The sequence below is a fragment of the Hippopotamus amphibius genome, chromosome 16 (assembly GCF_030028045.1).
Source record: "Hippopotamus amphibius kiboko isolate mHipAmp2 chromosome 16, mHipAmp2.hap2, whole genome shotgun sequence".
Classification (NCBI taxonomy): Eukaryota; Metazoa; Chordata; class Mammalia; order Artiodactyla; family Hippopotamidae; genus Hippopotamus; species Hippopotamus amphibius.
In genome coordinates this window covers 5,381,589-5,406,902 of record NC_080201.1, presented here as the reverse complement: position 1 = coordinate 5,406,902, position 25,314 = coordinate 5,381,589, and the positions used below count along the sequence as shown (strand labels likewise).

General features: G+C 46.2%; 1 protein-coding gene across 3 annotated transcripts in view; it reads left to right on the top strand.

The window, feature by feature from the left end:
* CDH13 (cadherin 13) overlaps window positions 1–25,314 on the top strand; it is a 1,023,084-nt gene that overhangs the window by 539,463 nt on the left and 458,307 nt on the right. For all 3 annotated transcript variants that reach the window (XM_057711305.1, XM_057711306.1, XM_057711307.1), the window contains exon 5: window positions 7,285–7,437. In XM_057711305.1, the coding sequence (XP_057567288.1) occupies window positions 7,285–7,437 (153 nt within the window). The remainder of the gene's footprint in view (window positions 1–7,284; window positions 7,438–25,314) is intronic.

Below are 25,314 nucleotides of genomic sequence, written 5' to 3'. Positions count from 1 at the left end.
GCAGAATACTCATTCTTTCTGTGTGTCCATGGATCATTTACTAAAGATGATATTGCCCTTGGCCATGAATAAATTTTTTAAAAACCCATAAGAGTAGAAATTTCATAAGCCACATTATTCTATGACAAGTTGGAAAGAAATAATTAAATGTTGGAAATACTTGTAAATTAAGAAATACTCTCATTTAAAAAAAAAATTCTACAGCCTACAGAAAATAACCCCAAAATTATAAGTATCAGAAAATGATGCAAAAAGACCCCCACCAATTAACACTGAATCCTATAGAACTCAGCTTAAGCTGTGCTAAGGCATAATCCTAAATGCCTTTGTTATAAAAGAAGGGAAACAAGCTGGTGCAATGAGAGTGCCGATAGATTAAAGGGTAAGGGTAGTGGGTTCAGATCTGCCCTCGTCGTGTGTAACTAGAGTTCGATTTTCCTCCCCAAGTGCTCCACCCTGCCCATGGCCTTAGCGCATCCATGGGAGGATGGAAACCATCTGAATTCAGTGGTGAACACAGCCAGCCCTGCTGGTGTGAGAACCCCTGGTCTATGTGGTGGGCCTCTAGCCATCCTCCTCCCCTGGTGGATTGCCAGTGTCGGTTCTGTGCTTCTCCACCAGAGGTGTTGGGACTCCTGGGTTTTCCTTAGTTCCCCCTTGTTAATTTATGACCTGATGGTTGAAAGTTGTTGAGCAGCATGAGGGTGAGAGAAGGGCATGGATCTAACAGCTGCCCAGACTGCTGGATGGCTAAGTGTCTTCAAGTTCAAGGGCATGTCAAGGACTAAACCACAGTTGAGAATTACTGCCTACAAATCACCTTAGCGAACCAACCGATAAATGTCTTCTAGTAGCTATAGGTAAAGGCAATAAGTGGGGTTTTTCCTATTTAACATGGAGTAGAAAACATCTTTTAAATTAGCATATACACCAAGCTCCAGTAATTACTCTTACATGTTTAAAGGAGTTTTGTTTTTCATTTGTTTGTTTGTTTGTTTGTTTTTACTGTATAATAAGTAATATAGGCTCTTTTTATGAAACCAAAAATATTCTAGAGTGAAGGAAACGTATCAACCCTACCTCCATCCCCCAAAAACCTATGCTGTTCGAGTGTGATTTATTCCCTTTGGAAATGGGTGGGGGTGGGGTCTGATTAATTTCTAGTTTTTCATCCTTTTGATTATACTGCTTATATAGATAGAGTCTTCTATTCTTTGAAAATAAGCATCTCCTGATTTTCTAAGTAGGTAGAATTAGAGCATCAGTTCAGTTGGCTATGACAGGGAAGAAGGGCTGGGGTGTGTGTGTTGGAGCTGCTTTGCACAGCTGAGCACCGCATTTGCTTAGATGGAGGGTCTTCACACAAGGGGACCCTTAGCAGATTATAAGGATGGGGAAGCGTTCTACCACTGCCTGGGAAGTTAACTTTGGGGATGTGTAAAAAGAAATGAGAAGATACTGATGTTGCATAAGTAATGGGACCACATTTTCAACAACAACAATAAAAAAAGGTTACTACAACAGACTATTTTTAATTTGTGAGTTTATGAAGCATTTTATGATCACATAAAAACATGCAAACAAAGTTGTACTTTTTTTTCCAAAGCCTTAATCAGGTGTCTTCTATGTTCCAAACCCAGGAAATGTTAAAAGAATTAGAAATAAATAGCCCAAGGGACAATTACCACCCCCCAACGAAGAGGTCATCTGCTCTCTATGCCTTAATGGATCTCAGTGGTGAGCAGGGCTAGGCCCAGAGGATGAGGTTGTCTCCATGGAGCGGGGCAGAGCATCAGGAAAAGCTCCAGTGAGTAGACAATCCCTGGTGCTGAGGCCAGGAGGGCCAGCAAGGCCTCCAGCAGACAGGACGGTGGATAGGGGTCCAGCTGACCTAGGTCCAAAGAAAGTGGGTAAAGTTCAGAAGGCCCATGGCTCATGGTTGGTGGTGGCAAGAGATAGAACTGGAAAAGCAGGTGGAGCCCCATTAAGCAGGGCCCTGGGGGAATTTAACCTGGGAGCAATGGGGAACCGTTGAAAGTTTTAATCTGAGAACTGTCTTGGCCAGATTTGTGTGTGCATTTTGGAATCACCGTTCTGGTTGCCGTTAGGACAGAAGGGGGAAACAGAGGATCAGAAACATGGAGGCCAGTTGGGAGACTACTGTAACATTCATTTGCTTATTTGGTATGGAAATATTTATTGAAAACTTACTGTGTGTAGTGTGTGTGTTCTTGACCCTGACAACAAAACAGTCAAAAATCTCTACTGTGGATCTGAGTTAAATTACAGGTACTGGAAATTAGCAGAGGACAGAGCTAGAAGTTCTTATAGTCACGAGAATATACAGAACTTGGTGACGATGGCATTTTGATATAACAAATACATTTTCCAGAGGGGAAAAAACTGATGGCAACTCAATTAAGGAAATGTCTGAACCTACAGGGAGACACCATAACGGGTGATTAAAAACCACACTGACAAAAGGTAATGTGAGGTTTTGGATTGGATTTTGGATTAGAAAAATGATAGAAGTAGAAAAACTAGTGAAATCTGAATACATAAAATCTGGAGGTTAGTTAGTTAATAGTTGCATTCCAATGTTAATTTCTCAGTTGTGGCCAATGTTCCATGGTTATAAAAGCTATTAATATTAGGGGAAATTGGAAGAAAGGTATATGGGAACTCTATACTATCTAGGCAATGTTTCTATATATGGAAAGTTACTCCTACCCCCAAAGTCTGTATCTTTCTACCTACCTATGAAATATAAAATATATTTATATTATATAAATATAATAGTATATAAAAATATTACATATTATATATTATATATAAACTCCAACCACATTGAATAGAGAAATTATAGAATAATTTATACAAAATGGTCCTATTTATAAAAATGTCAAAACATTCAAAATTTCTATATATTCTGTGAGTACATATGTATGTATATAAATTCAAAGAATACCTTTAAAACATATACAACTTGGTATTGTTGGCTACTTGCAGCAGAGAATAGAGGTGGGAACGGGATTCAAAGGGGGCCCTGGCTTTGTCTGTAATTTGCCACACTCTGTAGCAAGTAGGCAGCAAGAACACCCTTTGAAACTCAGACCAAGCATTACTGCCTGCTCCAAGCCTGTGCATTTCCTGCCCTCGCTGGGTGCAGGGGACTCTGGTCCCACCTGAGCCATGCCACCGGCACAGCTGGTGTGCCAGTCACCCCCACTGCTGCCTGGGAAGTGGCTTTACCCGGGTGTGCAGCAGGACTCTTGTGTGCTATTTACACACCCTTCCCAGAATGCAGGCAGCCGGGGTCCAAGTTCTTTCTCATCGTTAGCTATTTTTTTCACTCCAACTCAGAGGATAAGGGGAAAAGAATCCCACTGTGAAAAGAAGTGTTGAATTACAAAGAATAATAGCAAAGACCAGCTAATTGTGAAGCCCTGCCATGAGGTATAATGGGTGTTAACAGCTGTGCAGGAGCAGAGACTCAAGGCAGGATTTGTTCCTGGCAGGAGTGGCTGGATTTCTTACATTCCATCACATTACACAACAAGAAAATGACCATGGCCTTGGGGGCCACAGCCATGCAGCAGCACTTGGACAAATCTTAGGAGTTTAACATAGTGTAATAAAAGTCGTCTGAAAACCCACCTGACTTGCGTGGGACAGCTTTGCTGTGTGACTGGCCTCCTCTGCAGCCACTACACACCTCCTATCTCTCCAGCTCAGTGAGGCTGGAGTGGGCCGGGGTCCCTCTGAAGCCCCACCTGGGGACCAAGAAGCCGGAGAGCTGGTGGGTAATTCCTGAATCTAAATTGAGCCAAGACTCCCATCTTTCCCCTGGAGAATGACCCGCACTCCCATGCTTTCTTCTCCAAGGCTTCTCCAAGCCCTGGGGTGCCTTTGACACACATGGAAATGTGGGACTTGGAGAAATACCAACTCTGCTTCACTGATGTTCTAGAAAACAGGCTTTTAAAAGTTCCTAATAGTGTTATATGTTTCAAATAGGTCTGGAAGGGAGATAGCAAATAGACCCAGACTTTTTTCCAGCAGAAGTCTCCCAGCAATAATGGTAAAAACCATCACCAGTCATAATGGGCGTGGATGGTGCTGAAATTTGTCTAAATCAGTGGTCCTCAATCCTGGGTGTGCATAGAGTCATCCACGGGGCCTGTTAAAGCACAGATTCCAGGCCCCACCACCAGGGTTTCTGATCCGGGGGTCTGGGTGGAGACTGAGAAGATGCATTTCTAAAGAGCTCCTAGGTGATGCCCAGGCGGGTCTAGGGAACCATATCTTGAGACTAGTTGTTCCAGAGAGAATGAGGCCCTTCACTTCTCTGTGCTGGTAGCCCTGTAAGGCTCATCCGTCTGGGGTCACCGTGCCTGGTGTGGCTGTGAACACGCCTTCAAAGTGGATATAGCGCTGAGGAGCAGGAGGCAGGTTCAACTGGTATGTTCAAAGCCAGGCCTTCAAAAACAAAATGTTGAGAGAGAGGGGGAGAGACTTGTGCAGTGCTGAGCAGAGGTCTTGCTCATTCCCCAGAGAATAAATCATTTAAATCCAGCAGCCAACACTAATTAAGCAGGATTCTCTCTCCAAGACCCTGCTTGCATGAGGTCACGTGGTTCAAGATCTCTGAGGGAGAGAAAAGAAATGACCTGAACCTGATCTTGACAGCAGGAGAGAAAGTTGCCCCGGGAGGATTTCTGAGTCTAGAATGCAGCTGTCCATGTTGAGTGGTGGGTAGAGGAATGGGAGGACAGCAGTGTTCGCCCCAAGAGAGCTTTCAGGACCATCTCCGGCTGTGTTTCCTCCAGAAGGTCTGGGTGCTGTGCCCCCAACCCTGTCTTAGCAGGGAAGGGTCAAGAAAGGAGAACAGATCACAGAAGGCTTCTCCTGAGAGGGCCTTACCAGTGGGTGTGGTCAGAAGCCCACTCTTAGAAAGCAGGACAGCTCCATAGCCCTTGTAGGTTTCCCACGTTCATCTCCCTCTAGTTAATACGGCCTTTGGAGAGGACCTGTCCCTCGGGTGTGTGTAGGAGAGTGAAAGGAAGAGGTTTTCATCCATGTTTGGACTGAAGTGGTAAGAGGGGGAGGGGAGCAGTGGTAAATGTGAAAGAGACAAAGAGGAACAGGGTTGGCTCAGATGCCGCTTCCCACAGTAAGTCTGTTTCCAGAGCACGTCTCTCCTGAAACCAGAGATTTCTGTGAGTTTTGTTTTTAAAAAGGAAATGTGTTCCCTTAGAAAGGGATTTTTTGTATTGTGGTTGAGATGTGTTTTATGCCTGGAGGTGTCAGTCTTACCCATGAACAGCAACGGCCTGATTTTGTTATTCTTCTTCTTCTTATCTTAGTATTCTCATTGTTAGCTCTGGTTTATTGAGCCCTTCGTATGTGCCAGGAAGTATACTTTGCACACACTATCTCAACAAACTCTCAACAACTCTGAGAAATAAGTGTCGTTATCTCAATTTTATAGACAAGGAAACTGAGAGCCAGAGAGGCAAAGGATCACATTCAAGGTCACAGGGCTGATCATCGGCCAAGTTAGAATTGGGACATATGTTTGTCTAATCCTTGGAGCTCCTCATTAAACAGATACTGGCCGTGGTCCCTGCAGCATGCCAGGCCCATTGCCAGGCACTGGGAGCCAGGGGTGAGCTGGATGTGCTGAGGCTGTTGACCTCATGGAGCTTCCAAGCAGTGGGGACATGTCAGTTGGATTAAACCAAGTCAAGCAGTGACTAAAAATTCTTTTCATCAGTAGATGTCTCATACCTTATTTTTAGTCTTGCTTTGGATGATATTTTCTGTTAATTTAAAAAATGCAAACAGAGGTCATTGGTGTTTAATCAAAATTCTCAGTGTATTTTAATAAAGAATATTTTAAATCAGAGGAAAACTGTGCTGCTGTAGGGAACTGTGTCCTGCTCTCACTCCACCAGTCCTGGCAGAGGATCCCTGGCTGAGGCTCATGCTGCCTTAGGCACCACCGCCACCTGGTGGCACCCATCAGAATTGCAGGCATGGTGGCTGCAGAAATGCACCCCCCCACCCCCCTGCCACCACCACATCCCTTCCTGATTCCACTAGAAGGCACATTTCTGGTTCAGCCACCTAAACCCTCCAGGCACAGTTGACTGTATTCAAATAGGTGGCTGTTTGCTTGTAAATTGATGACAGCCAGATCAGTATTAGCGTTCTTTTATCTGCATGTTCTGAATGTCTGTTGTGTTTGTGACCTTTAAAGTGTTATAATCAAATTAATGGTTGCAGGTATTGTGATATTAAATATACATGAATACTTGGTAAAACTCTAGAACTAACCTATGCAAATAATTTTTCTCTTTAGTTGGATACTTACAGATGACGTCAAAACAAAACAAGACATAATTTGGCTCCTAATTACCTCTCAATCTCACCTCTCCCCAAACCATCCTGGAATTTTCTGGGCTCTCTCCCCTGCACACTACCTGTCTATGCTGTTCCCTCTGCCTGGAACTGCCTTCCTACATCTTTACCTTTTGAATTTACTCTTTAAATGTCAAATCAAGGCTGACCACGGATACGGAATTCCCTCGAAGTAGATTCAGAAATAACGGTGTTGCATAGCAATGCCTCTAGAGAGATGGAAGACGGCTTCCGAATCCCACCCTTGTTTCTTTAATAACTGTGACCGTGGCAAGCTTGCTTAATCTCTCTGACTCTCATTGATTTCATTCATTAAGTATGAATAATAATGTTCCCTGCCCCCAGCATCGTTGTCAGAGTTTTTTAAAATGTGTGTAAAATGCCTTCTCAGCACCATGCCTCATACGTGGTAGAAGCAAGGGCATAGGTGGCACTGTGGATGACTGCACACGTGTAAATACCTAGAACCCTGATTAGTGCCTGCCCAGTAGAGAACTGCCGAATGTCTTCCATTGCTTATTTGGTCTTACTTGCAGGAAAAAAAGCCTGTTTCCTGGGAGTTAAAAATATATAAATATCCAACCTTGAACTTCATGAAGTTACTTCCCTCCTAGATCCATCACTATACGTCACCCCAGGGCTGGTAAGCTTCCTCAGCTGAAAGCCACAAAGATTTGCATCTTAGGATGAAAGGTGTTAAACAACGATGCTATTTTTGGTGATACTGCTTTGGACAAGTTCATCCAGCACCTCTGCGTCGGCTCCTGTGATTAGTGGATTGGTCACTGAGGTGTGTTTGTACTGTGCTGTCTTTGTGTTTTCCAGCCGGAGTCATAAATGTTACTCTGTTTCTCTGACCAGGTAGTTGATAGTGACAGACCGGAAGGGTCCAAGTTCCGGCTCACTGGAAAGGGAGTGGATCAAGAGCCTAAAGGAATTTTCAGAATCAATGAGAACACGGGTAGCGTCTCCGTGACACGGAACCTGGACCGAGAAACGATCGCTACCTATCAAGTGAGTAACCCCCGAGTGCCCACCCCGCACGCAAAGATGTGCCTTTCAAAGACTGCTTCCTTCCCACCGAGCTCATTATTTCTGTGCTTCATCAAACCCGGGGCTGTGCAGCTTTAAGGGTGTCTCTGTGGGAACTGAGTGGCATTGAACCCTGGCAGCAGCAGTGGGGGCCCCACCTCATCTACGGAGCCACCCGGGTCTGCACGAGACGTTGGGCACTAAAAACCAAGAAGGGGGACCCAGGGGGCATCTCAGAGGAGGTCGGAAACCTCATGTTGGTGTTGGCTTTCCAGAAACCAGCTTGGTAATGAAGAGATGTAAGAAGTGTAAAGCTTGGACCTGATCATTCTACTTTTAGAAATCCATCCTAAGGAAATAAGGAGGAATTTAGTTAGATTTTTGTACAGTGTTGTTATAGCAGGACACAATCCTTAAAATGGAAACAGTTGCTAACTATTCAGCAATATATAATGGTTACATTATGGCACAATTTTGCAGGGAAGTTTTCTACAACCATTTAAAATATTTTTGAAGAAGTTCTAGTTATATGGGAGATTTTCGAGATATTGAATGGAAACAGACACACCATCACATATGGTATCCTCATTACAGATGGAGTATTTACACATATCATGGTGGGTATATATTTGTGAAGCGTGGTAGAGGAAAAATCAAAGTGTTGGCGGTTATATTTGGTGTTATTGATTTTTTTGTTTGTTTTTTCTGATTTTTCTACAATGTACTTGTTCTGCTTTTATATGGAGAAACAAAAGACTATTTGCAAAAGGATAGTTTCAGAAGTTGACACCTGTTCAAGATTCAGAGACCAAAGTAGCTGCACACAGATATTGTAGTGAGCATTAAATCTCATATGGGCTCCAGGTCTGTCCTATCCCCTCTCTACCACACCCCCAAGAGTCCCATTCTCACACCCTGTGTTAAGGACACAAGCCTCTGAGGGCAATAAGCTCATTTTTCAAAGAATGAGACAGAATGCCCAGACATTTTCAGGGAAAGCCCTCTGTAGGATGCAGTGCACTGAGCTGAAAGCAGACACTTGGGAATGAGGCCCAGTCAACAGCGTTTGCTTTCTGTCACTGTTGCCCGTCACATGTGCATTTCCCTGGATTCAGCCCTGGGGGGTGGTGGCCAGTTTCTAGCACCAGCCTTGGCATCTCTGGTTTTCTCCGTTAAAACAGCATGTAAGAGCATCCCAATCCCACTTCAACAGCATTATTTCCTCTTCCCTAAAAAAACCCCACATTCTTCCTTTTCTGCAGACAGAGGGTGGAGGGACATTGCATTGGAGAGTCAAGTGCTCTGGCTGGGAAATGGGCTCCCTGGATCTAGCCTCCTCTGTCACCATGAGATAGTGACCTTGGGAAGACCATGTACGCACCCGTGCAGATAACACTTGCCCACCTACCAACTAAGTTGTTGTGAGTTTCCAGTGAGGAGAAGATAGAGGAGGGCGCTGGAGGCATTAAAATGCTGGACAAATACGGGGCAGCAGGTGAGGAAAGGCCCACCCAGCCATGCTGAGCAGTGTGTTCCAGGGTCCCAGATCCTGGGAGGACCTCCCTCTCAAAAGCTTTGCCAAAAGGCAGATGGTGTGAGCATCCACAGGAGGCACCATCTGTCAGAGGAGCCAAAGGGTGACCAGCGCACTCTCAGTTACACCCGGAGCAAATCTGGTTGCTGTAGAAACTGAATGTTGGCACCCTCAGAAATTCCCAGGTCCAGCTGGACTTGGTGACCACAGGTGACCTGGCAGCTGTCAGTGTCCAGCTGCTGCAGGACAAGCCAGCTGCAGGACAAGCCAGCTGCAGACCATGGGTAGATACCCTCTTTTTTTTCCCTGCCTATCATGGGAATATCTATGAATTTTCAGACACAAGGAACTAAAGATACGATATTTCATAATTTCATAGCATCATGATGCAGCGCTCTGGGGTTGGCAAATTGCCATTCACGTCTCAGCTCTGCTGTTTACTGTGCTGTTTTTATCTTGAGGAACCCACTTACCCTCTGTGAGCATCTTTGATTCTCCTCCACAAAGTGGGGATAGTACCAGCATCTCTAAGGATTGTATAAAATGAGATAAAATTATTTTGCAAATTCTTAGCACAATGCCCAGCACCTAGTGAGCATTCAGAGCTGCCCTTATTCATTTTTTTGCTGAAAAAGATTTAAATTTTTTGGTTAAGTGCCACAGTTTTTAACGTCAGTTTCCTACCTTCACCTGTGAGAAGGTTGACATCTACCACAGACGCATGGTTTTTCCTTCTATCCTGATAGGAACTGAACATCATAGCATTTGCTGCCCCTCTTTTAAGTATCAGAGAGAGATTCTTGGAGGAAGCTGAGCTCTAGAATGACCTAGGAGATTGAAGGGGTCCAAGGGAAAGAATAAAGGAGCGGGAGTCTTCTTGGGAGTGCCCTGTAGCCTGGAAATAGGACCAGCCTGAATCAGAGAAACTGGGAAAGGCTGGTTGCTGGGCGTGAGAACTGATCAACGAGAGGCTGAAAGACGCCTTTTGGGGGAGACCCTGTAGGAGCTCTTTAAAGAGCTGAGCAGGAGTTTGGATGCATGGCTAATTGATCCTGTCTGATCTTGTGGGATCCAAAAGTGGTTTAAAACTTAAAGTCACCTTTTTTGGAGTCCTTCCATATTTGGAGAGAGATTTCTGGGCCCCATAAACCAGGGCCCACCTCAGTGTGAACATTCTCCTTAGACAGCAATGACCCTGATCTCTAGGGACAGTGAAGGGAAGACGCCTTGGGGCTGTCACAGCAGGAAGAACTCAAACACCAACATTCAGGGACTGATACGGAGTGATGAGAAGGTGGCCTTTGGTCCATCAGGTGGCTTGGTTTTGATGTTGTCAAAGATTTCAGTCAGAGACTTCTTTAAGGAGAATTTTTGATTCATGAAGTGTCCCTGTCTTATGGCCTCTACAAGCTGAATGCAGAGCTGTCAGGTATGGCTGTGCAGGGATTTTAATGCACAAGGGGGATGGCTGAGAGATGAGAAAGGCCTGACCCAGGCCACGGTTTACTCACCAAAAGCTGCACTGCAGTTGAGGGCTGTGTCCACAGGGAGAGGGCCGCCCCTTTCTAATGCTCATAAAGGTATCAGAGGCCAGTGTTCAATGAAAACTCCATTATTATTATTTTTAATTTAGATCATTTTTATTTTTATCTTTATGATAATAGTGATTAATATCGATGGCTCTGGGGTCATAAAAGTATTGTTCAAGTCTCCGCACTGCTGCTTACTGAGCTGTGTGATCGTGGGCAACCCACTTACCCTCTCTGATCTTGTGATTCTCATCCATGAAATGGGGATAGTGCTAGCACCTTTAATGATTGTAAGAGATGAAATTACTAGTTTTTGCTAACTAAAAGTGGATAAACAGCTAGTAAGATAAAGTCTGGTCTGTAGTGTAGAGCTTCTCATATTTTTCCTTAAAGTGAGGCCATGTAGTGTATAGCAGTTAAAAACATAATTTTTCATGTAGCCATGGTGGCTGAATTAAAGTCATGGCTTTTATGGACTGGCTATGAGAACTTGGGCAGGGTATCTGCCTCAATTTTCTCATCTGTGAAATGGGAACAATAATAATACTGATCTCATAGGAGTTAATGGATTAAATGAGTGGAATACATGTCAAGCGTGTGGAACAGCATCAGGAACTTGGTGAGCAGTGAACAGTCTCACCACATGAGTGACCATTAGTGAAGGGAAAGGCAAAGAGGTAAATGAAAACTCCAAGGACTCTGAGTTGTGGCCCAGCCTTCCCATCTCAAGCATGAACTTCTCTCTTAAATAATCTCGAGTTCATTTGTAGTTTCATGATGTATTCCATAGCATATCAATCGATTCATCAATTCATTCCTTCTAAACATATTTGATTGAGGACCTGCAGGGTGAGGAATATAATGGAAAACCAGACACACCAGGTTCCCTGCCCTCACGGAGTTTTCATTTTAATGCCTAGGCTTTGTTTCAAAATAAACGGATTTAACTTTGTCGCTACTGTGTACAGGTGATACGCCAGGGAGTTGTGCCATGTTCATTGTGCGGCTCGGTTTATCCCTGGCGCAGGGCCACACGTGCCCAGTGGAGAGGCTGCGGGGTCTTGGCGGGCACGCAGTGTCTGAAAGGAGTACCAGGGCTACAGCAGCCGAACGGCGGCCTGGCCTGAGCCACTCTTCACCAGCCTCAGGAGGGCCCAGTTTTCAATGCCCAGTTCCCCTGTGCCTCTCGCTCTCCGATCCAGTCTTTGTCCTGTTTTCTTCGTGTCCCTGCTGAGGAAGGTCCCTACCTATTACTCTGTGTTTGGTTCTCCTATTTTTGGATTTGATGAGAACTGGGTTCCTCTCTTCTTAATATACTTCAGGTACAAGAAGTTGCAGATCCAGTTCATTTCCACGCCTATTTAGAAATGACTCACTGTCTTAGTGCAGTTAGATCTGTCGTGTGGACACTGTGGTTGGTTGCAACCTGCTTCTTCAAAGAGCAGAATCCTAGGTCTCCAGTTCCCATGGTTCACTTTCCTCTCTTGCAAGTTTAAAAAGCAGGGAGCATGTGGGTGAATTTTGTTGTTGTTTATTTTAAAGGTAAATGCGATTCACATGCAAGTTTATGCTCTGGTGCTAGCATTTCCCAAATCCAACAAGAAAGCATGGTGAACTAAGCCTGAGATTTGCACAAGAAGAGATAACCTGGGATAAATTTGTCCTTGGGCCCCTGAATGTGTATCATCATTAAAGCTACTGTTTATTGAACTCTACACGGCTGATATTGTGCTAAACAACTCATACACACTCTCTTACTTAATCCATTTCACACAAGAGACTTCAGAAGTAGGTGTTAACACCATTTTACAGATAAGCAAGTAACTGTTAAATAACTTTTTCAAGGTCTCCCAGCTGGTGTGTATTGAATCTGGGATCCATATCTGTTTCTCTCCACCTCTTTAAAGCCCTGCATTTTCAGTTACTGAGAAACACTTCTTCCTGTTTTACCTCCAACTAGACTCTGATGTCTAATCTGCAGATGCCTAGGCCAGGAGCTCCACTTATTGGAAGGGGATCTGACTCACTGGATGATCTACTTCTTCAATACTGTCTTTTTCCGAGACCCACGGCCTCCTGCCCACTTTCAGCCCCCAAAGGGCTTTCCATGCTTCTGACCCAAAGTGGCACCTGGCAAAATAATTTCGCTCTTGCAGTATGGGAAGCTGACACATTAATGCAAAGTCTTCTGAAATATTACTCATTATTATGCATTTTGCCAGCCTTTGAGTGATTTGTGAACTCTTCATTGGAATAAAGTACTGGAAATGATTCATGAATGACCAGGTTTATGAAATTCTATAAAAATATTAGCAGGTGGTAATGACTCCCTCACACTGTGGCGGTAATCTGCTGACTGCAGACTTGTCAACATGGGAGGAGAGGCGTGGAGTGGGACACAGAGTCCGCTAGGCAGGCGGGGGCAGGGGTTGGGCCCAGCTGTGGGTGAGAAGCAAGGAACTGGTTGGTGGGCGGGTGTCACGGGCAGGAGACCTTCCTCCTGCTCTGTTGTCTGTTGTGCGAGATGCACCAAGCAGGGGGGATGCCACAGCTGGATGGGAGAAGAAGGGAGCACTTCGAAAGAGTTAAAGAACTGACATTTACTGAGTACCCAAGTCCCCAGGAACTCTCTAGATTCTACATACACAAACCTGTGAAACTGGTTTATTATCTTGTCCTTACTGACGTGTTAGCTGAGGGCCAAAGTGGTTCCCAAGATATACAGTTGTTTAATGGGGGTGTTAACATTTATTGAACATTGACAACATGCCAAGGCTGTGTGCTAAATATCTAAGTGATGATCTCATTGAATCTTTATAAAGGTGATCTTGATGCGGTTACCATTCTCAACTATAGGACTGGTAACAGGAGCCACCTGTGTTCTTGGCCTCAGTTTTTGAGTAGGTTTTCATTGTGTCCTTCTGAAAATGTGTTCATGTTTTCTGAGATATAACTTGCTCTCCTGTGAGCCAATTTCTTGGATAAGTTTTGGCTTTATGGTTAAGAGCATTACTGTGAAGTTGGAATATGCGGCCAGACAAAGGCTCCTGTGTTTCGCTTCATTCGTGGCTCCGCCCCGATGCTAACCCACGTGATGATTTAGCAGATAATACGTTAAGATGAGAAACACTGCTGTCGTGTGGAAATACGTGTATCGTAACGTGAGCAAACCTAAGACAACTGAGAGACATAGATTTACCCAGATGAGAGAGCTATTGAGGTGTTATCCTGTTTACAACGTCCGTGTTGTACATGGATGACGCACACATTACCTTGATAGAACTGCGCTGCCCCCGATGGTATTTGTACGTGGAAATCTTCCCCCAGCCCTCACTTGTGGGGACAAGCTACTTCTTTCTTCATCCTCTAGTCTGATCTTCCCCGTGGCTGCCTTGTTCAATTGGGATTCTTGGTGGTAGTCAACAAAACCCCCTCCAACTAATGTGCAAAGAAAAGGATTTATTAAAGGGTACAGATGGCTTATAGGATTGCCAAAAAGACCCAGCGACCTGGTTTACATGCAAAACGACCAGGAACAGCGGTGCCACAGGAAATACCTGGCCATATATGATACGATTCTAGTGCCAGGGTTCTCAGCCTCAGTACTGCTGACATTTAGGGCTGGATAACGCTTTGTCACACGGGCTGGCCTTGGGCACTGCAGGATGTTTAGAAGTGCACCTGTCTTCTAACCACTGGATGCCAATAGTATCCCCCAGTCCCGGTCTTAACAGTCATCTAGATACTGCCAGTTGTCCCACGGGGGCAACATTGCCCCCAGCTGAGAACCGCTGTTCTAGAGGAGTCATCATCGCTGCCACTTCTTCCTGTCCCCCTGCTCCTGTGATGCTCAGAACTGGATGGTAGTGACTCTGCCTTGGCTGCTCCAAAATGCTGGGCGACGCGGATCCCATGCTTTCCAGAACCTCCGATCCCCAAAGGAGAGCCACACACTCTCACTTCCCTCGCCGAGTCTCATGCTGTGATGTGTGCAGGGACGAGTCTGTATCACATGCAGGACTCCAGCTGAGCGAGCAAGGGCCCTGGGATGGGGCCGTCACCTACAGGGTCAGCCACACCATCAATACAATCTTTGGCAGGTGAGAGGCAGTCAGTAACAAGCTAGCCGAGGGCCAGTGACCAGTCCCTGCTTGGAGAGTGTGGCTTCACACCTATGATCTTAATGTGTCTCAACATTTCGGTGCTATCAATCAGTAAGACATATGGCCTGAGCAAGAGTCCTGATCAGGAGGAGACAGAGAACTTAGGCTGAAAGTTCAGGCTTTGGAATCAGACCTACTGAGGTGAGATAGAATCTGCTATCAGAGGAACCATAGGAAATTGCCATTTTTATAGTTGAAAAAAGGGGTGAATATCGGCCTTTTCATGGTTTGTCCTGATACTGTATCACCTTTGGCAAGTTATTTTATTCTCAACCGGCTTCCTCATTTAGAATGAGGGTGAGATTGAAGGATCATCTCCTCGTGGCACTGTCATTGTGAGCGGGGTGTGTAAGAACAGTGCTCCGTACAGCACTTATGGAGTGTTCCAGAACTGGGAGCCTCACCGCATGCACCAGTTTTGTAGCTGAAGCTCCCTGCAGGGGAATCAGAGGTGAGAGCAGCTGCTAGGCATCCAGAGAGCAGTGAAATGGTTGAATGTCAGTCACACCGTGCGTTGCTCCAGAGAAGGCAGTCATCCAAATGGGTGGTTTTCAAAGCGGACTCCCCACCCCAGACCCGCAGCAGCGTCCGGGAACTTGTTCGAAATGCAAATCCTCAGGCCCCACCTCGGACCTAACAAGCCCTCCCGGTGGTTCTGGTGCTGCACGCGTTTGGGAATCCCAGGTCCAAATATACCAAGTGTCAACGTCAGGGCAGCTGGCTAGATTCATTAATTTGCCTCATTGAAGGTGGCCTCTGAGCCAATTCCGTCACGGTGCTGCTGGAGTCATAGGTTTGTGCCTGAAAGGTGCTTATTTCTCCAGGTGCCCTGGTATACCAGGTGAAAGCCCTCTCAGTCCAACCCCTGCTCTTCAATGTGGCCTTTGTTTTCATTTTGTTAATGACTCCTGAGAGCCAGGCACATTTGTCCCAGGCTTCTTTGCTCTCTCTTCTCTAGACTTTGGATGGCTGTACTGAGTCTTTGCTGATTTCTCAGACCAACCTTTTAGGCCAGAGGTGAAAGTGTCTTCAGAAGATTTGAGCCAGTCCAGGCAAAAATAATTCCTGATAGGAAGAAGCTGGCCTTGGGCTCAGCAGAACCAGCTTTTCTGCCATCTTAGATCTGTAACCTTGAGTAAGTTATTTGTGGTTCTCAAACTTTGCTGCACTCTAAAAAAAAAAATCACCTGGGGAGCTTTTAAAACCCCCCGATGCCCAAGCTGCACTTGAAACCAATTAAATCGGAATGTGTTGGAGTGGGACCAAACCTCAGTCCATTGATCGAACTCTCCAGGTGTTTCCACTGTGAAGCCCAAGTTCGGAACCACTGAGCTGATATAACTCACTGACACCCCAGTTTATCATCACTAGGATTGCGGTTAATGACACCAGCCGGGTGGGTTTGTTGTGAAGGTCAAATGAGATGTACAGGTGGGAGTTTCTAACACACAATAGCCGAGCATCAAAGATCTTACATCCCCTTAACCAGCTGCTTCACTCTGAGTGAACATCCAAGAGATGTCTTTTTTGACACAGGCACTTAAAAAATTGAAATGCAGAGAAATACAATTCGATAAATAAATGGATTGTCTACTGACTCACTTTAGAAAAAAATAATTCAGGATTTGCCTGCAGCCTCTCCCCACACCAGTACCTCCGAGCATCTCCGTCTGACTCTCCCGATTCACGTTTCCAAGCACCTCATTTTGCAACCTAGCCTTATCTGCCAGGTGCACCTGGTGAAACCGAGGCACGAAGAGGTTAAACTACACCGCTGAGGCAGCCACATACCTGGATTAGAGCACCGAGCTGCTCCCCACTGATTACGTATTTGGTCCACTAAGCAAAGCTGCTTCCTCACTCCAGGGCCATGGAAACATGTTTTCTAAACTTCATTAGCACAAACTCCTCAGAAGAGGTTCAGCTTGAATCTTGGCAGGTAGGGAGAACCCTGTGTTTCTCCCTCAACTTTCTCCTCCCCGCGCCTCCCACATTCCTAGGCCCACAGCCTGGACCTGCCAAATGTTCACGGGATGAATAAATGTGTGATGATCAATTGTTCTTTCTTTTCTTTTTTTTTTTTTAGTTATTTAACTATAATCAAATCTATTTCCTCATAGCTGCTATTCAAATGACTTGGTGGCTTTTTTTTCCCCCAAGATGCTGAAGAACCACAAAATATCAGAACTGCAAGAGCCTTTAGACCCATTTTATCTAACCTGCTAAATTTGCAAGTAAGAACGTCTTCAATAATTGACCAACGGTTTTGACACTCAGTACTGAAAAAAAATGCTGCTGCTATTTTGTTAGCCCTTCATGGCAGGCATTGTGGCTGCCCACTCTGGGACTAGATCCTGCAAACACAGATAAGACACCCATTCCAGCTTCCACCACCACTCTCCATCTATTTGCATCATCAATAGCCATACAGGGTTTTTTTTTTGGGGGGGGGGGGTTTCCATTTTGTAAAAATGAGCAGGGGGGAAGGGAAGGAAGGAGGAGTGTGTCAGTTTCAGGGACTGGGAGAAGGAAGGAGCAAAAGAGAAGATGAAAACACGTTGTCCTCCTCCTCAGGCCCCTTAAAGTGGGCTTGGCACTTTGGTATTGGAGGGCAGAAAATGATTATTTTTTTATGAGATAATGTGCAAAATTAGAGGTAAGGACCAGAAACTAATTAAGCCAATGGCAAAAGAGAGGGTAAGATTCCAGTTTCAAGCACTATGGCCGTGAGGCCAAGTGACAAAGGATGACACAGTTCTAAAGCAAGACATCCCCCTGCCCAGAGACTCCAGTGGCACTTCGGCATGGGAAGGGCTGGTAATTAGGGGGCAGGTCACCATGGTGAAGCTGCTTCGAGTGGCCCAGACAAGGGAGGAAGAAGCTGACACAAGTCAGGGGGCATTTGTGAAGTCAGCTTTGGGTTTCCCAGGAATTACCTGGAGTGATGTTATAATGGGGCTGAGCTCCCCTTGAGCAGGTGGGAACCCAGAGTCCTATGATGGTGAATAAATGCACATGTGACCCATTGCCCTCACTGAGGCTGGGGAGCTACCGACCTCCATGTCACCCATCTCAATTCTGGCCAGCCTCTGCTTAATGTTTAAATGAAACAGACTGCATCGATTAGAGATTTGAAATGCAGTGAATCTGTGAGCAAAATCTCAGGATAAAAAGGAGAATGTGGAGGAGCCTGCTCTTCTGCCAGCTGAGCCTTCTCTTGCAGCCACGAGAAGTAAAGGAAAATGGACAGCACTCATGGAGAGGTGACCTGGGACCGCCAAAAAGATGTGCACACACCAAGGCCAGCACGCACCCAGCAGCCCCGTCAAGCGTAATTCAGATCAAGTACCAGATTGATTGACTCAGCAGACATGGACGGGATGCCTAACTCATGCCAGCCACTGTTTCAAGTTACTGGGGATAGAGCAGCAAATCACCACTGACTTTCTGCTTCCTGGAACTCGGTCAATATACAGACATTAGTGGGCATGTAACACATCAGGTGGTTTTATGTGCTGAGAATAAAAATGGAGCAGATTAAAGATGCAGAGAGTGATGGAAGCAGCTGCATGGTCCAGGAAGGCCTCACCTGGAGTTGACATTTGGGGGGAGGCCTGATGGAAGGTCTGAGGGCAGGAATGCTGTCCTTCCCTCTCAGGTACCCTTGACATCAGGGGTTCTCATCCAGGGTAACCGACAATGCCTGGAGGCATTTTTGATTGTCCCAACGTGGTGCCACTGGCATCTAGTGGGTTGAGGTGAGAGATGTTCAACATCCTGTAAGGCACAGGACAGACCCCACATGTCATGTTCTGCAGGCACCGCACAGGGCTGGCCTCTTAGAGGATCTGGTTGGTTCACTCAAATATCCGCCAGCTCTTGGAGAAGTGGGAGAGCAAGACTCCTGAGGGAAACAGGAAATGAACCTGACTAGCGAGGAAGGGAGGACTGAGTGCTGAGGGAGGGAGGAATGAGCTTAGATGTAAAACCCCTGGGTGACGGGCAGATGTTAGAGGATTTCAGGCTGAAGAGTGACATGGTCAGATCTGGATTTTGCACAGACCGCTCTGCTTGCCAGTGGAGGACAGTGAGAGGCAGCGAGTCCTGTCTCTGGGTCTCTGGAGCCAGAGTGGCACGTGTCAGATACATGACATCCTCCCCACGGAAGACCTGGGCAGTGAATCCAAACTCCTAGTGAAGCTATTAAAGATAGCTTTGGGTGAAATAAGTAGCAAGAATTGGGGGGCCTGGTCCCACCAGGCCTTGCAGAGTAGGATAAGGAGATTGGATTTTATTCTAAGGATGCCTAGGAGGGCTTTAAGCAAGGGAGTGCCATCAAATTTGCATTCCAGGAAGATAAGATTTATTTAAGAAAGTCAACAATAACATTCAAATTGCCATGAATTTGAATTTGTTAGAAAATGCATTCATTTGTGGGGAACCCACTACCTAGCAGGCACTTGGGGAGAGAGAGAAAAGATAAACCCTACCTTACCCAAGCTCAGCCTTAAAATTCCCTTCCAGACAGAGTAAACCAGAAAACCTCTCTTTATTCTAAATCTGCCTGTGGCGGGATGGGGAATGCTTTATATGTTTGCCTGGCCCTTCCCGTTTAGTTTGGCTCAATCCCCAGGCCAGAGAGCATTTTCTGTCAAAATTCCAAGCTTTCTCCTTTGCGAGTTTATCAGTGGGCTATCTCAAAATTATTAAGCACAGTTGGCTGGAGCTGTTAGCTGTTGATTTGTTTGATTGGCATCTGTTTTAAGATCTTTATTATGAAGAAGGCTTATCTTGTTCTTGCAGTAAGGCGTTAGGTGCCAAAAGATCATTTTCATATTACTTCTCTTTCTTCTGAAGGTACGGATATTTGCATAACGGGCTCCTGTAAGCAAAGTCCATCTTCCTGGCACCATGTTGGAAAAATGATGTGCTTGCTAAAGGGACTTGATGGTGCTCTGCCTCTCCTAGATACTCACTCCCCACTTCCTGCTGCTGGGGCCAAACTGAACCTTGCTCAGTGTTCCAGACCAGGTACCCCGAAGGTGAGCTAAAGTGAAAGACAGGAGAGGAGGCCTCCTCATTAAATGACAGCTTAGCAGGTCAAACGTTAGTGGACCCAAGACTACGTTTGACAACAAGAATTCGGGAGGAGAGCCCTGTGCTCTTACGAAGTTGATCACACCCTCCTGGCTTGGGGTGCCCATTGAGTCAATGGCTAGCCCCTGGGGGACGGCACCAGTAAAGGGGGTAGACCCAAGGTAGAGGTCTTCACCAGCTGGTCATAGAGGCCCAGAAACCTGGGGGACTGGCATTTCACAGCTGGGAATGCATTTTCTATTTCTTCTGAGTTTTTAATGCAGAGCCTAATGCTAAACTCTGCGTCACCTTGTTTCTTACTTTCTGCTATGTGAGGCTCTGTCAATTACCAGAAGCATTTAGTCTCTGCCCATCTGCAGAACACGTTTGCTGACCCCTGAACTAGATGGGCCCTCATGGCCCTTAGGAATTGGCAGCTCCATAGTCCTCTGACAACCTGAGAACAGTTTTTGAGACCCTAGTACCAAAAGGGAGCTTATACATTTCCTTTTCCTGGAAATTTCCAAGGAAAGGCTAAAGGTGTGGGGATGCTGTCAGGCCCAGAGGTGAACTAATGCCACTGGGACGGGCTCCCCAGAGGCATTTTCATGGAGATGCAGTGAACCCCACTTCCAGATCAAGAGCAGGGGCTGCCTGAGTGTGTCTGACTCAGCTTCCTGAGTAAATGAAACAGTGGTTGGAAGAGGGAGGATGACCGTGCAGATGCTGCGTATCCTTGCTTCCCTTTCCTAGCAAGCTTCCCTTCGGAGCATTGCAGGGTTCGGGGAGCTGGAGGCAGGCTGGAGCTGTCCTGCCCAAGGCTACACCTGAGGCCAACTCTTACTCTCTAAGTAATAGAGTAACCACCACCACGACGATGATGAGAGGGTCACTTTGTGGGTTTCGCTCTGCCCTCACTAAGCCTGGCATTGACTCACTGTGTTAGGTAACCTGTGTTAGTTTCCTTTTTCTCCCATAACAAATGATCACAAGCTTGGTGGCTTAAAACAACACAAATCTGTCACCTTACAGTTCTCAAGGTCAGAAGTCAAATAAAATCAAGGTGTCAGCAGGAAGGCCTGATTCCTTCTGGAGGCTGTCAGGGAGAATCGGTGTCCTTGCCTTTTCCAGTTTCTGGAGACCGTGGCCCTCCTTGGCTTGTGGCATCTTCCTCCATCTTCACAGCTGGCAATGGTGGGTTACGTGCTGCTCACACTGTCCTCTCTCCCCTTCCCTCTCCCACTTGTAAGGACCCTGTGATAACACTGGGCCCACCTGGATGATCCAGGAAAATCTTATTTTAAATTCAGCTGATTGAACGCAGAGGCACAGAGCAGGTTAGGAATCAATCCAAGATCACACAGCTGGTAAGTGACAGATGATCTCACCTTTGGCCCCAGCGGCAGTCACCTCTAGAACCTGGGGACAGAGGGCATAGCCAGCAGTGTGAGCACAGGGCTCCCCTCTCTTGTTGGCTGTAGGTCGGGTGATAACTGGAGGAAGAGGGAACTCAGCCGGCCCTCGGTGGCACCGCGATCCCCTTTCTCAAGGTCAGAGGCAGACGGTCGTCTCTCTGATGTGTTTTCCTACCAGAACACAAATGCCCCAGCCTCTTTCGCACTCTCCTCGTTTCTCTTCCTGGAGCGTCGCCTTGGTGTTTTATGAGGATCATTTTCCCCAGAACAAGTGAGAATCAGGGGACGGCTGGACACGACTTTCGTTTGTGTTTGCAGCCATCTCGGCCTCAGAGCTTCCTGGGCTCTGTCACTCAGCACGCACTGCGCCTCCGAGGCCCTCTCATCCACCGGCCAGGCAGGGGCGCCGGACGGAGTGTCGATTCCTCAGCCTGAGGACGCAGGTCCCCGCGCACCTGGTCTTGGCCCTAAGCTAGTCTTCGCCTCGGAGGAAAGCACCTGGCGTTGGACCCAGTCCGCTCCGAGTCCAGATCCCTGCCCCAGTGCCACTCACACAGAGTAGCAACAGCCAAGCTTGACCTCACACCGACTGTCCGGTCCAGATGAAGTCCTTTTCTTCAAAGTTAAGTGTCCCTTAGCACGCTAGGGATTTGAGGGTGAAAAAACACATCTGTTGCTCCCTCAGGAACCTTGAAGGAAGAGACTGTTTTTGTGCGTTTTTCACGAAGTCTTAGGGAAGTACGAGGAAGCAGGTCACACCACTGGTAGGTGACAGTCAGGTGAGAAGCCACTTCTTTCCCATCCAGGGTCCAGACCCCACACACTGGCTCTGTCACACAGCATTTAAATGCTGTGTTTACTCACTGCCAACCAGTGGTTCTCAACCAGGAATCATGCTGGCCCCCAGGGGACAGGTGGCCACGTAGGGAGACATTTTTGGTTAATACAACTCAGGGAGGGTGCTCCTGGCATCTCGGGGTGGAGACCAGGAATGCCACTAAACATCCTACAGGGCATGAGACAGCCCCCACTACAAAGGACGATCCAGCCCCAGACGCCATAAGTATCACTGAGGAGAGACTCTGGTGAAAAATGAGAATAGTAAAGTTGAAAGTGGCAACGTATGTGCTCAAACATGGTAAACCTTCTACCTACCAAGTCCCGTTTCCAGACTTGATTTTAGCTGGAATCTTGGCATGCTGGGGCTCCACCTGCCCAGAGGTCCCCGCACCACTTAATTCTGAGAAGCACCCAGTCATAGGGTTCTAGAAGAACTCACCAGGGCTCATTTTTCATTCTGCATGGTGTTTTAATTTTTTTTCCCTCATTGCAGAAGACAAATTCTGTTTCCTTACTCCTGAGGGAAAACTAATTCCAGCCCAAGCCATTTGTCTTTGGTACCTTAAGATCTAGATAATTTACTGCAAGTTTATTTTTATTGAAAATTATGTAGATATTATTCAGAAACACAATTCCCAACTATACAGCACATTTAAGCAGATTATTTTTTTAAGTGCCAGTGCATACACTGAGGATATATGCTGGAATGTGCATTTCTTAAAGATACTTTTTTTTTTTTATGACTCTCTGCCTTTGAGATCCTCAAACTTGTGTGCTGTGAAGTGCTGAAGGATTAAGATATTTTCCAAAGGAAAATTGTTATAAGTTATGAGTTGTTACCATCCCACTGCAGTTCAAACTCATGACACTTTATATAGCCTATATGATTAATTCAGAAATAATTTGCATTTAAATTCATTTAAGATATTTAACTTGCGATTCCACATGTACCTATTTTAAGCCTGGCAGAAGCACTCCAGTCTCTAAAATGCGTGGACAACCCCCTGCCACCACCATTACATAGACCTGAGAAGGATTCAGATATTAATACAGAATAGCTTTTTCAAACTGTTTGTGAAAAACAGGACTGAGAGATGGCCCCAACACAGACACACACACACACACACACACATTTACTCACTTACACATACATACACAAAGGGGAGTTCTGTGCTCCCTTGGGAACAATTGGGAAACACTGAAAACTGTAATTGCTTCTTTGAAATTCACAGCACAGCTTTGACACTGTATAGACATTGTGAAGGCCTGCAGATGAGATCCTCTTTAAGCCAGCATATTCCACACCTTTAAAACCTGAACCTCATCACAATGAGAACTATTAACTGTCAGAGAAATCACACTCTGGTTAGTGCTTAGTGGGAAAAAATGTAAGTAATGAGACCGGAAAGAAATGGTCAGGGTGGAAAAGGCTGGCGGATGCCAGCGTGCCTTCCTGAGACGCTGTGTGTCCTGACGTTCTGGAAAACAATTCTGGAGACCGTTTGGCTTCAACATTCTCCATTCGTGTAGCGGAAACTGGGCTCCTCCCGCTTCCGGTTGCTTTGGCTCATCGGGAGGTAAGGGAGTTGAGTCCGTGAACTGATGGGTGGGTAAACAGATGCCAGTCCTCCGCTCGGTGGGCTGTTGCCCAGCCAGAGAAGTGGAATGCAGTACCGACACATGGTGCAGTGGGGATGAACCTCGGAGACGTGATGCTGAGAGAAAGAAGCCAGACACAAAAGGTCACCTATTGCAGGACTGCACTGATAGGCAATGTCCAGAACAGGTAAATCATAGAAGTAGAAAGCAGATTGCTGGGGACAGCTCATGCGTATTGGGGTTTCCTTTTAGAATGACGAGGATGCTTTGGAACGAGATAGTAATCGTGACTGACAACACTCTGAAGGCACTAAATGCCATCGGCCACTTTAACATTACTAACTGTATATGATGTGAATTTGACCTCCTTTTTTTTTTGAAAATGGGAAATAAAAAATGGTGAGGGAGGCAACAGTGAGAGGACAGGAAAAACCCAGGTGTCAATACCAGGAGGGAGAGGGCAGGGCAGAAGGAAATGGAGAAAATCAAGGAGGGGATGTCCTACACATTCTCCAAGGCAGCCTGGGCACCTTGTGCATATCTGACGACAGTTCAAAGAAAGTACAGCCCAAGGAGACAGGGGCTGAGTACACACGAGTGGCCACTGAGAGAAAGAAGAGCGGCAGAGCGCTGACCAGGAACCCACCCCACAGTGACATTTTCGTGATCGGAGCTTGGTGACCCCCCTCGCTTCCCAAGCTGGAAGCAAGGGACCATGAAGCTAACTAAGCTGGACTTTCAGGGCCCTTTCCTCATCATGGCCTCGTCTGAAGCCCTGTTCCCAATGTTGTGTTGTGGTTGCACGCTCTTCTGCTTGGAGGAACCACCACCAACGCCCCATCCCCGCCAGTTGCATAATTTTCAGTTTCTTCACAACCTGAATCAGCCTCTGTGACCATAGTCTAGTGGAGCCAGGCTGAGGAACATGGTCTGTTTCTATTTGAACATGGCCAATCCTCACATTCATTAACGCCTACTAAAAGTCAGGCACCATATATCGGAGAAGGACTAGACCCGTGTGGTCGGGTAGAACATTTTGCAGCAGTGAAAGCATTCTGTACCTACGCTGCTCAATATGGTAGCCACAGAATTGGTAATCTAATACAGTGGCTATGGAGCACTAGAACTATGGCCAGTGCAACTATGAAGCTGATTTTTTTTCTTATTTCTCTTCCTGGCTGATGGCTATGGTATTGGAAAGTGCAGGTCTAGGAAGAAGTCATGGGTGTAAGTGCTATCTTTAGCATCACACAGGTCTTTGTTTGGATATTAGTTTTGTCTCTCACTAGCTATGTAATCTGAGGCAAGTTGCTTAATCTGTAAGCCTTGGTTTCCTATCTATAAAAGGGAAGAAATGAGAGGACTGACTTGCTAGAACTGTTGTCGGGATGAAATGAGATATTGCCTGTTAAGTGCACAGGATTGGGCATCTAATAAGTGCTTCCATAAACATTATTTGTGCCTTTTGATATTGGTAGTTCATCTACGCTTTACCCAGCAGTGCTTTGAAGAAATGAGGGTTAGAGAGGTGAAATAACCATGCTCAGAGTCGTATAACCAGAAGGCAGAGGAGTAGGAATTTATTTCCACCTGTTCTGAGGTCGAAGTTCACAGGCTTGCTGTTGCCCTGTGCTTCCTCCCCTTGGAAGCCTGGTTACCAAGTTCATCTCTACCTGAAGAATGAGATGGGGACAGAGGGACAG